This window comes from Fukomys damarensis, unplaced genomic scaffold, assembly GCF_012274545.1.
Source record: "Fukomys damarensis isolate Sample0158 unplaced genomic scaffold, DMR_v1.0_HiC HiC_scaffold_14, whole genome shotgun sequence".
NCBI lineage: Eukaryota > Metazoa > Chordata > Mammalia > Rodentia > Bathyergidae > Fukomys > Fukomys damarensis.
In genome coordinates this window covers 70,990,146-71,001,520 of record NW_022900926.1, presented here as the reverse complement: position 1 = coordinate 71,001,520, position 11,375 = coordinate 70,990,146, and the positions used below count along the sequence as shown (strand labels likewise).

The 11,375-nt window shown below is 45.5% G+C and overlaps 1 protein-coding gene and 1 pseudogene across 1 annotated transcript in view; one reads left to right on the top strand and one right to left on the bottom strand.

Annotated features, from left to right (window-relative positions):
• Window positions 1-2,066, bottom strand: part of LOC104866385 (sperm motility kinase 2A) — a 3,266-nt gene extending 1,200 nt beyond the window's left edge. Inside the window, exons 1-3 of the mRNA XM_019208408.1 lie at window positions 1,764-2,066; window positions 1,216-1,685; window positions 76-408 (exon numbers count right to left, since the gene is read on the bottom strand). Of these exons, the coding sequence (XP_019063953.1) occupies window positions 76-408; window positions 1,216-1,685; window positions 1,764-2,066 (1,106 nt within the window). The remainder of the gene's footprint in view (window positions 1-75; window positions 409-1,215; window positions 1,686-1,763) is intronic.
• Window positions 7-11,375, top strand: part of LOC104866378 — a 47,322-nt pseudogene continuing 35,953 nt past the window's right edge.

Below are 11,375 nucleotides of genomic sequence, written 5' to 3'. Positions count from 1 at the left end.
TGGGAGGTGAGGCTGGGAGCATCAGGGCCACGGTGGTAGGCCAGGCTGGTAGCAGCTGGGCCAGGCTGGCAGTACATGCTGGGCACAGCAGGGCCGGTCTCGGAGGCCAGACTGGGTGTGGCAGAGGCAGGCTGGGATGACAGGCTGGGAGCAGCAGGAACAGGTTGGTTGTACACACTGGTCGCAGCAGGGCCAGTCTCGAAGGCTAGGCTGGGTGCTGCAGGGCCAGTCTCAGAGGCTAGGCTGGGTGCTGCAGGGCCAGGCCGGGAGGCCTGCCTGGGAGCAGCGGGGCCAGGCTGGTAGTACATGCTGTTCGCGGCAGGGACAGTGTCGGAGGCCAGGCTGGGCGCAGCAGGACCCTTCTCGGAGGCCAGGATGGGCGCAGCAGGGCCAGCCTGGGAGGTAAGGCTGGGAGCATCAGGGCCACGGTGGTAGGCCAGGCTGGTAGCGGCTGGGCCAGGCTGGCAGTACATGCTGGGCCCAGCAGGGCCAGTCTCGGAGGCCAGGCTGGGCATGGCAGGGCCAGGCTGGGAGGCCAGACTGGGTGCAGCAGGGCCAGGCTGCGGTGTCAGCTGGGCAGCGGCAGGGCCAGGCTGCGGGGACAGCTGGGGAGCGCCAGGGCCAGTCTAGGGGGACAGGCCGGGAGAGGCAGGGCCAGACTGGGAGGATAGACTGGGAAAGGTATTGTCAAACTGGGAGGACAGGCTGGGATCGGCAGCACTAGACTGGGAGGACAGGCTGGGAAAGTCAGGGCCAGACTGGCAGGACCGGCGGGGAGGGGCATGGACACGCTCCAGGTACACACTGGGAGTTGGGGTCCTCTGTATGGTCAAGGGCGGCTGGGAGCTTCTGCCACCCTGTTCTCCGCCGGTCTTCAGTCCGGGGAATAAGCGACCAGTGCGGGGGACAGGCTAGCTGGCCGTCCAGTGGATGTGAGCTGACACTGCAGGACCTGTCGGGCGCCGTGATGTTTGGTCTGTACCCGCTCGCACAGTCTTCCCCACGTTTCTGAAGCCCAGTCCCTGGAGGGCCTGGCTCTGTAGCAATAGGAATGTTGCCATATGGTGGTTATAGTCTTCCCTCCTTAGGGCGTCCATCACTTTAAGTTGATCGAAACCCATCCCTGCCATGTGGGTTAGAATGGCCCTCTTGGCGGGCAAAGGGAGCGGCCCAGGAGGACTGGGGGGCCGGACACCCTGGAGCCACCAGTGTTACACCAGCTCCTGTGCTGTTGGTCGCCATTTGGGGCTCCTGTTCATGATCTTTCCAATCAAGTATTTGACGTTCATGGGGATGAAGTCCGGGTAACACACAATCCCATAAATTATGGTATCATTTATCTCTGGTGGCTCTCCACAGAAGAGACGCGTCCCTGTATTCATCTTGTATAGTATTACCCCAAGGGCCCAGACATCCAGAGGAGGGCCTTCATAGGTGCGATACAGGAGTCGTTCCGGGGCAAAGTATGCTGGCATGCCACCAGGCGCTCTTATCTCCTGCCTGGGGATGAACCGGAACGCGAACCCAAAGTCACATACTTTAGCTCGGCCATAGGTGTTGATCAAAACATTTTCGGGCTTGAGGTCGCCATGTACGATACCCTGCCTGTGGCAGTAATTTACTGCTCCCAAGATGTCTCGGAAAATACTCAGGGCATCCTTCTCCTGCAGCCTCTGCCTTTTGCTCTGGAAGAGCTCTTGCCCCAGGTTGAGCCCCCTCACAAATTCTAGGACAAGATGTATTTTTTCCTTTGATTATGTTACCTCCAGCAGCTGTGTGATGTTAGGGTGTCGAAGGCCCTTCAGTATGGCAATCTCCGTGGCCATGTAGGCCGCTTGCCCCTCCGCCTTCTTTAATTCCTTCATGGTGACCCGCTTGCGTGTGCCACAGTGTCGCCCTACAAACACCTTGCCAAAGCTGCCTTGGCCAATGAGGCACAGCACCTCATAGTTGTCTTGGAGTTGATAACTAGACCCGCTGATTGTGAGGCCCAGCCAAGATGTTTCCTCGCTACACTCACCAGGACCTCCGCTTGGCACAGTGTCATGACGTCCTCCGCTCCCCATAGCACCAAATCGATTACCAAATTTTCAGCGTCAGTCTCCACTCAACTCTCTCTCAAAGAGTCTCCTTCCACCTACAACAGACCCACCTGAGCCACGGCCTTACATAGCAAACTGCTTCTGTGATGTCACAGAACCAAGGGGCCGATGCAGAGCCAGCCACACCCACCAGGGCCACCTCACTCGTGACCATTAGGACCTTTCGTTTGTTCACAGAAAAGGTTACGAAATTTCTTGCTTGTGTGGGTTATGGAGAGTGATGTACAAGTGTTTATAAATGAGAATCAATCCATCTGATGTTCCAAAATCCTTTTCCTTTCTGTTATACCTTTTGTTTTAGAGCTCGCATGGTGTCTACACTCAACATATCCAATTCCTTTTGCTTTAAATTCTTGCTGGTTTCAGAGTGATGCTACAACTTCGTTGACATTAGAGTAATGTAATGTTCTGTTTAGGAAACATGCCGTGGCCCATTAATGCCTGTGAAGCTGACAGGAAGATACCTATCATAATCATTTCCCCCCAAAGACAATTGATAGAGAAGTGCTGTGCAATTAGACAGGCCTTGGCCTTGCCTCCATTTTCTTTTCCCACAAAATGTGTTGTTTTGGAAATGTATCTTTGTGCTGCTGGGCTCCTACCCAATGTGTCAAAATGGTTTGCAGCTGTTTGAACTTTGTGTCCTTTCAGGGATGTTCGGTTAAGCTCTGTCCCCTCACAAAAAGGTTCTGTTAAGCTTTCCCCCCACACCACAAACAAAAAGGTTCTGTTAAGCTTTCCCCCCACCCCAGGAACGTTCTGTAATTCGGCCCCTCTGCTTCTGGAAAGTTCTTGAACTCCACCCCCCCACCACCACAGCCCCGCTTAATTGAGCATGCTTACCTACCCTGCAGGTCCCTAGAGAGGGAGGTTCTCATTCCTGGTAGAGTGCTCAGCATCCTCTGAGCCCCCTGGGACTTGCCAGTGAATAAAGGTTTTTTCCCATCTCTTCCACGTACCAGAATCTTCACGTGAGGAGAGCTGTGTTCCAGAGCTGCCACACTGAGCTGTAAAGCTCAGCAGTGCCTCACAGCTGCGGCACTTGGCTGCAAGAGTGACTTGTAAAATTCAGCTATGCCACTGACGTGAGCCATGAATCTGTTTAATGACAATGCAGTGTCTCAATTCTGCAAAAGCCTCAAAAGGAGGCAAAAGCAAGTATGACTGGACAGATTCTTTGGTAAAGTGGCACGAAAAGAAAACGATTCCGTGGAGCCAATAGACAGCAGTGATTCTTTTAGTGACAGTGCAAGTATCCTGTATGATAGCCTTCCTCCCTCTTGACTCCCTCACATAAGCCACCAGGTTTTAAAGGTAAGTAAGTGCAGGTCAGTTTGTTTATTTGTCTTTATGATTTGTATTATATTACAATATTATAATAATTTTAACATGAATTTTTTGGGTTGTGGAATGGATCATCTGAGTTTCTGTTATTTCTTATGGGGAAACTCACGTTGATAGACAAGTGCTTTGGATTGCCAGTGTGTTTCTGAAATGAATTATGCTCACAAATCAAGGTTTTGGGGAATAGGGGTAAATGATATTATGGGTCTAATAATAATAAGTGGTGTGTTTTCAAATGTAATGTGAGGTCTTCATTTTTATAATGCTGTGTATGCCCTTTTTTAAGTTTCTGTGTAAGACGTACTACTCATGAAGTGCTTTTTCTTGCTTTAACACAATACCTGTCTGTTATGCCAGGGGTGGTGCGCTCCTGTAAGCCCACATTCTCAGGAGGCTGAGGCTGGAGGGTCAGAAGTTTGAAGCTGTTCTGGGCAATTTTATCAAAAAGGCTACGTTCTGTTCTTCAAAAATAAAAAAAGAAGAAGAATTTCAGTAGTTGGCAGTGTAGGAGTGATGTCATGACGAAAGTGCCACTGGAGACTCGGGTTTTTATGTCTTTATGTCTACCAGCCTTCTAAGTGTCTTCATCCTCACGGAGACATGATGACTCCTAAAACTGTACTTTGATTCAATATGGGATACAGGAAGATGAGGGAAACAAGATACACATGCCAGCTGATTTCTCTCCTAAGAAACTTTTACAGAAGCTCATGTGTTTATGAATTTGAATGCTTAGAGCTGTTACTTCTTTCTACTAGAGAAGTTGACAGATGTAGTTTTACTTAGCCTAGTGTACTGTCCACCCCAACAAAACGAGAAACTAGAATGGAGTTAGATTGAAGGAACTGCTGCCTAATAATAGGTACCTAGTGTTCTCTGCCATAACCCTCAACAGTTGATGTGGGTATGAATTAGTGGTGGAATTTCCACAGAGACATCATGGCACCTTTTACCCCACTAATAACGTAGCAGACCTGAGCCCAGCTAATTCCAGGAGCCTGGACTAATGAGGAGAATACTGGGGCTGTGGGTCCAGGTTGAATCAAGGCTCAAGCGCCGGGAGGTAGGCTGGGCCCCGATCCACCACAGGAAGGAGAGCCATGCCTGCTCCAGACCCAGCCACCATCGCTCAAGCGCTGGGAGGTAGCCTGGGCCCAGATCCACCACGGGAAGGAGAGCCCTCCTGTTCATGACCCAGCCGCCATCGCTCAAGAGCTGGGAAGTAGCCTGTGCCGGGATCCACCGTGGGAAGGAGAGCCACACCTGCTTCTGACCCAGGGGCCATCGCTCAAGGGCAGGGAGGTAGCCTGGGCCGGGATCCACCGCGGGAAGGAGAACCACGCCAGCTCCCGATCCAGCTGCCATCGATCAAGCGCCGGGAGGTAGCCTGGGCCCAGATCTATAAGAGAAGCCAAAATTGACTGGAGTTGCCCCTTAGCTATGAACAAAGATGCATTTTCAAACTGAAGCTTCTGACCTCCCCCACCACTATCAGCACCACATTGTGAAAAGCAGAAAGAATCCCCTAGCAACACTGCCCAGCCTTCCGGGATATAACCACCTCCATCCACAGTATAGTGCATGAAGCTTGATTAAAGGCAGGAGAATGAATGTTTTGGATACTGGGAAGAGCCCTTCCCAGGGCTTGTTGCTGTGTAACAAATACGTTTCCACTCACACGTGATTCCTTACAGTCCGTGCATGTTCCTGACCCTGGGTGCTGCTGGGGTCACACTGCAAGTCTACTGGGTGTGGGTTGCTATTGTTTTTCTGTTGTTTTGAATCTGGGAAGACATCATGATGTGGTGAAGGACATGTTCTCAGTGATCAGACCTGGATTCTAGGCTCTCCTCAGCTACCAATTTGAATTTCAAATATAAAGAAGAAAGGGCAGATCAGTCTCTTGAGAGTCCAGTATTTACTGATTAACAAGCTACCAATGAATTTCAAATATAAAGAAGAAAGGGCAGATCAGTCTCTTGAGAGTCCAGTATTTACTGATTAACACAGGTTCTGTTCAATGTCAGGATCCCGGGTACACCCAGTTTGTGCCACTGGGCACGTCCTCTACTCCAGAGCCATGTTTTCCCTTCTTCCTACTGCTCCTTCTAAAGAGCTCCACATGAGATGGAGTGTGAGTTGAGGGAGGGTCGCTGTGCATATCTCAGTGCCCGAATGTAAGTGGCTCGGACTGTTGTGTGTATTTCTTACCTGCCCTCGGGAAGATGTCACTGAGAGGGCCTTGGCCCACAGTCTCCCTTCTCTCCACAATTTTCTCATCCCATTCTTGAAGACAACCCATGGTACCTAATACTACAAGTCTTGTTAATTTGATTTTTCATTTTAGCTTTCAAAGATTTTCACTGCTGTCAATAGAAGGAAATGCACTTTACCACCTAGTGTTCTATTTTTGTGTGTCTTTTTTTTCCCCATTGTTTATTGGTACTTTTTAGGTATACCGTGTGGTTACCTTCATCATGGGGATCTTGTACCTTTACATGATGTATCTTGGTTCTTATTTTTACCCCATGCCCCTGCCCTTCCTTCACCCCTCCACCCTTCCCTATTTATAGACTTTGTTTCCATTTTTTCCTTTTCTCATATTTTGTCTTTTCCCTTTTTTCTGTTCCCTGCCCTTCCCTCTTCCCCAACTCCTTTAGCCCTTTTCTTCCTATTTCACATTAACTCTGTCTTTATCTGTCTCTGTTTCTCTTTTCCTCTCTCACCCCCCCACCCCCGTCACATTTCCAAAACCACATTCAACATATACTATTCGCAATGCACAGGCAGTTTCTATAATCCTTTCTGCTCTATTGAGTTTGTAAATTTATTTTTTATTAGTACGTGTTTGCTATATATAATGGTCACACTCGTCATGGGGAATTTGTACCTATACATAATATAGCTTAGTTATTTTGTTTCCCATTCCCCTCCCCTCCCTTCAACCCTACTTTCCCTCTGTTCTATTGAATGTTGTGAAAAACTGATCACATCCTACTGCACTGATCTCACATCAAACTTTTATAAATCAGACTTCCATTTTTATACATAGGACATTCTCCACTCTTCTTCGTACTTACCACAATTTGTGACTCTTCTTCCATGTGATTGCTTATTTAACATTCTGCCTACATGCCCTGGTTCACTGAAAGCTTTAATAGTGTAGAATTTTTTTAAAAATAGTGTAGGTTTTGCTCACCTTTGAATTTTTAGAGAGCCCGGCATCTAGCACATAATAAACGTTTCATAAATATTTACTAAAATAATCAATATGCTAATGAACGTGCCCGTTTTCCCTGTGTCTCCATTTCTACCTCAAACTCCATCAGACTTCTAAAGTCTAAAGTTTGCTCCTTGACGTAGAAGTTTGAAGCTCAAAACTGTTGGAAGTGCTTCCTGTCATAACTAGTGAAGAACCCATTGGTGCTTTCTTCCTATCCCATCTGCAGTTGATCATGACAGAGGGGCCGGTGCATGTTGAAGAAGGCAGGCTGCTTCCTTACCAAGTGGAGGGCAGGTGTCTCCCTCCAGGGGAGTTTATGCAAGGATCTCCAGGGGCAGGACAAACCTCTGGAAGGAAGAAGGCACCTGGGCCAGGGATTTAGCTCAGTGGTTCTGTCTCTCAAGTGCAATCCCTGGTAGAGCGGGGGGGGAGGTAGACAGAGAGAGAAGGAAGGAAAGACAGACAGACAGACAGACAGACAGATGGACGGACACCTGGCTTTTCTGACCACTGGTCACTTGTTTTGCCCATGAGTGTATAATCCCCCTCCTGAGGTTGCTTTGCCAATTCCTGATGTCAGGTCCCAGGCCTGTAAGGCCTCATACTCCATGAACAGTTTACAATGCTATGGACTGTCTTCAACTAACAACCTGGTTATTAGCCTTACACAGTATTTGATTTTTTGGGAGGTGGCTCTTATGGACTTCAGAATATATCTCTAGTAATAAAGTCATTCATCATCTTGACAAAGTTGCAGGATTATCTCAGTAGCACCCCAGTGAGTCTGATCTCTATCTTTCTCTGTGTTATGGGCTTCATTTGCTATCTTATTGGGACAATAAGGAAGAAACTAATAGCTGGGAATATCTACCAGGCACCTTCCCAAGCTGCTCTCTTATCATCCCACAATTGCAGATCATTGGCAGAGTAGGGATACAAAGCAAGAATTGGTGGGCATCAACAAGATGTAAAGGCTATAATTACTGTTCAATAAACCAAGTCAAATGCGACTTAGATAAACATTCAGGCAATAGATAAACAGAAACAACTAAAAAGGGAATCAAAAAAATCTTCCTCGTGACCTACTTTTTTATCTGATAAAGGCAAGAGGGGTACAGAAATGGAACACAGGGTATTTAAGGGATTGTTTTCTTGTGGCAGAAGGAAGAACAAATGCGTATTTGAAAACTTTAAATTATACCTATAAAATGATTCCATTTTCTAAATAGTCTTGCTGTTTGATTGTGGGTTTACAAAGTATTTAAATGAGACCTTCCACAAGTTCAAGAAAATGAGATAAAGGGAAGTGCCATAGAAAAAAGACTTTAATGCTCTTTTTTCCCTTTAAGATGAGTACTGAAATTAGAATGTCATAACACCAAAAAAATCACATGTGAATTACAGATATGGAATGTTGAGTATTAAAAGTATCTAAAATGACATAGATATTTTCCTTTTGACCCTGAATAAAAATACTTTCACATTGATAGCCAAAATAGAATATAGTACTGTATAAACGGTTAATCACATTTGATATGATGAAAGAAGTATTTCTTTATTTATCATACTATTACTTTGGGGTGTTCTGGTTTTGATTTTGAGTTGTTTTTTTGTTTGCTTGTTTTGTTTTTTTGAGACAGGGTCTCACTATGTAGTTCAGGCTAGCTTTGAACTCACTATGTAGTTTAAGCTGGCCTGGAACTCCTGATGATCCTCCTGCCTCAGCCTCCTAAGTGCTGAGATTATAGGTGTGCGCTGTGACGCCTGGCCATACCATTACTTTGAATTTGCCTTTTGTATTGTAATTACCTTTAATTGGCTAGATAAATAGGTAATGAATGTCTATTTTTATGTATCTTCACTGCTTCCACATTCCATAAATTAATCAGATATGACAAAATAATGAGCTAATAGAATTTACCTGAATTTGCTTACCTTTTAACTGAAAGGGTATTTTTGACAGCAAATCTTTTACGGTATCCATTTCTTATTTTTAAAATATTTTAACTGTATTTATGGCAGATAAACCCCTGTTTATAAAGGGCAATAGTCTCTGCGGAAATAAATATTTCATCTAAGTTTTACTGACTGTTTCACCGGTTATTAAAAAAAAAAAAATTTCTAAGTCTGTTTCGTTACGTCAGTGTACATTGTATTAAAAAGTTCTTTTGTGGTCTTCATATTTAAAAAATTGAGCCAACAAGTTGTGCAAACTTTCAGTTGAAATTTCGATATGTTCAAGAAAAAGATCTTGTATTAAGTACAGTACAGAGATTCTGATAGTTCGAGGTAGAGCAACTCCCTTGAGATGATTGGATGTTGTCACTGTCTTGCTCTCTAGTGTCACATTCACTCTCTACGCTTTCGTCCCCAGAGCCACAAAAGGTTCTGATCTCCTTCCATGTGCTCTGCCTGCTCGTTTTAGATAAAAACTAACATCACCTTTTAGCCCTCAACCTTAAACTTTCTATCATCATTTGGTTTTTAGCTTTTCTTCATTTAAAAAAAAATACGATTCACTCATGTCACGTGCTTTTTTCCTTTTATTCTCCTTTATCTCATTCAACTATCAGGGCCTGAAGAACACTGTGATGTAAGTGGCGTTGTCGTTAGCTGATGTCTCCACCTTCTTACTCCTGTCCCCCCTCTGTTAGTATATTCTGAATTCTCAATCGCATGTGATCTCCAAGGGGTCTGTCTGTTCTTATCTTTTGTTTTTTTCCCCCAACCACCTTCACAACCACCCCATCCCAATAAGTCATCTTTCAGCGTCAGTTGGCTTTGGGCTACTAAGTTCATGCTTAGTGGGTTATCATTCATAGACTCAGTTGCATTTTTACTGAGATAATGCTTTCGCTAAAGGCGGAGGTTCTGGCTGAAGAAGCAGAACTACCTGGAAAGTAGGAACTTCCCAGGAAAACCATAATCTTAGGAATGGCCATTTGTGGCCTGATAATGCTACTCCATTCTGTGTGGCATGAAAGGAGGCCACACTGAATGGATGCCTGCTTTGGGACCAGGCTCACTTCCACCACCAATGGGTCATGAGGTGATCCCTGACTCATGTGCAGAGCATCTTCTCCTTTTCTCTTTGCACCTGTGGTCCTTGTACCAGATGTTGGTACAGTAAATATCCCCAGCTTACCTGAGGAAGGTTAGGCTGCTGGGAAGTTGCCCAGGGTCACTAATCAATACCAAGGATTGGCAAAACTTCCAGTCCGGAGATAGCCCTCTGGCATGGCTTTTGGGGACAGAACTGCTCATACCAGGGCATTCACATCACCCCCAATTTGCCACACTGAGTTCTCCTGCTCCTAAATAAACTCTGTGAAGCAGTGAAGACAAGTCACTATAGAAGGCTTATCCCGCCTCTGACCATAGACTATAACTCCACAGAGGAAATGAGAAAAGTCGTGATGTTTTATACGCTGTCAACACTATTCTGACAGCCTGAATAAATTTCCTTTCAAAAATGTAATATATGGGCCTGGGATTTACCTCAGCAGTTCAGTGGCCTGCCTTGCAAGCGCAAGGACCCGAGTTCGATCCCTGGTACCAAAATTTTAAAAATGTCTGTTCCTACTTTGTTAGAGAGCATTCCATGTACCAGGCCGTATTTGGCCCTCCAAAGGATATACTATACTATTACCTTTAATTATGGCATCTAGATAATTCATAACAGTCTAAAACTACAAAGCTATAAAGCTGCAGTTGGCCCAAGGGCCCTATCCCTTGTTTTAGAAAACAGGAGGAGCTGTGCATTATAGCAACCTTAAGTCCTTGTCTATATTCCACACGCTAAGAATCTTTTAAGTTGTCCTTATGTCTTAGCACAAGCATTTACCAAATTGTTAGGAGCTTGTGGGGTTCAAGACATGAAGGCAAAAGAAGACTGGTTAATGACTATTAAACAGACAGGAAATGGCCAGGGCCCAAGTGTTACTGCTTTCATTTGGGCAAAAGAGGATAAATTAATTGCTTTATAGAAATTCCTTTCTGCATTCTTTAGGGAAATTTTTTTGCATGAGAGCTCAATGACCAAAAGGGCTGGTTTTGGGCTCAACAACTTTGACACTGTCCCTTGAAGGAAAGAAATAACTGAATAAACTGATTTCCTCTGATAAAAAAAGATCATTTATAAAAATATAGCAATGTAAAATATTCCCAGTAGACTCATCAAAGTGGAACCCCCAGTACCTCACATTTTCCTTGCTCACATTCCCAGAGTTTTTCTTTAACACTTCCGCATGTTTTAGGAACAAGGTTTACTTACCTGGAATTTTCTACCCTCATTCTCAAATTTATCCAGGTACTAGCATTTGTGGGGAAAAACCCAATATTGAAAGGATCTAAAGAAAAGGAAAGTCAATTCAAGAAGCCAAACACAATCAAACAGAGTTAAAGGCTTGTGTACACTACCTGGGGAAGATTCCCCAAGAGGTCAGCAGCATCTGATGTCTGATGCAACAAAAAGATCAAGTTAGAACAAGAGTGGAAGAAGAGGTCACTGTCTGCTCTGTCCTAAGTTTTCAGTGGCTGTGTCCAGAGCAGCTTTTCTGCAGAGGGGCTGGTGGGAGCCTGAGATCGTTGGGTCCAAGGTGAGAGGGGGTGAAGAAAGCTGAAGACTGGTGGTCAGGGGAAGGGGAGAGATGGGAAGTTGAGGCAGGGAGACCAAGGGAGGGAAGGCTTTTTTTTTTTTTTTTTTT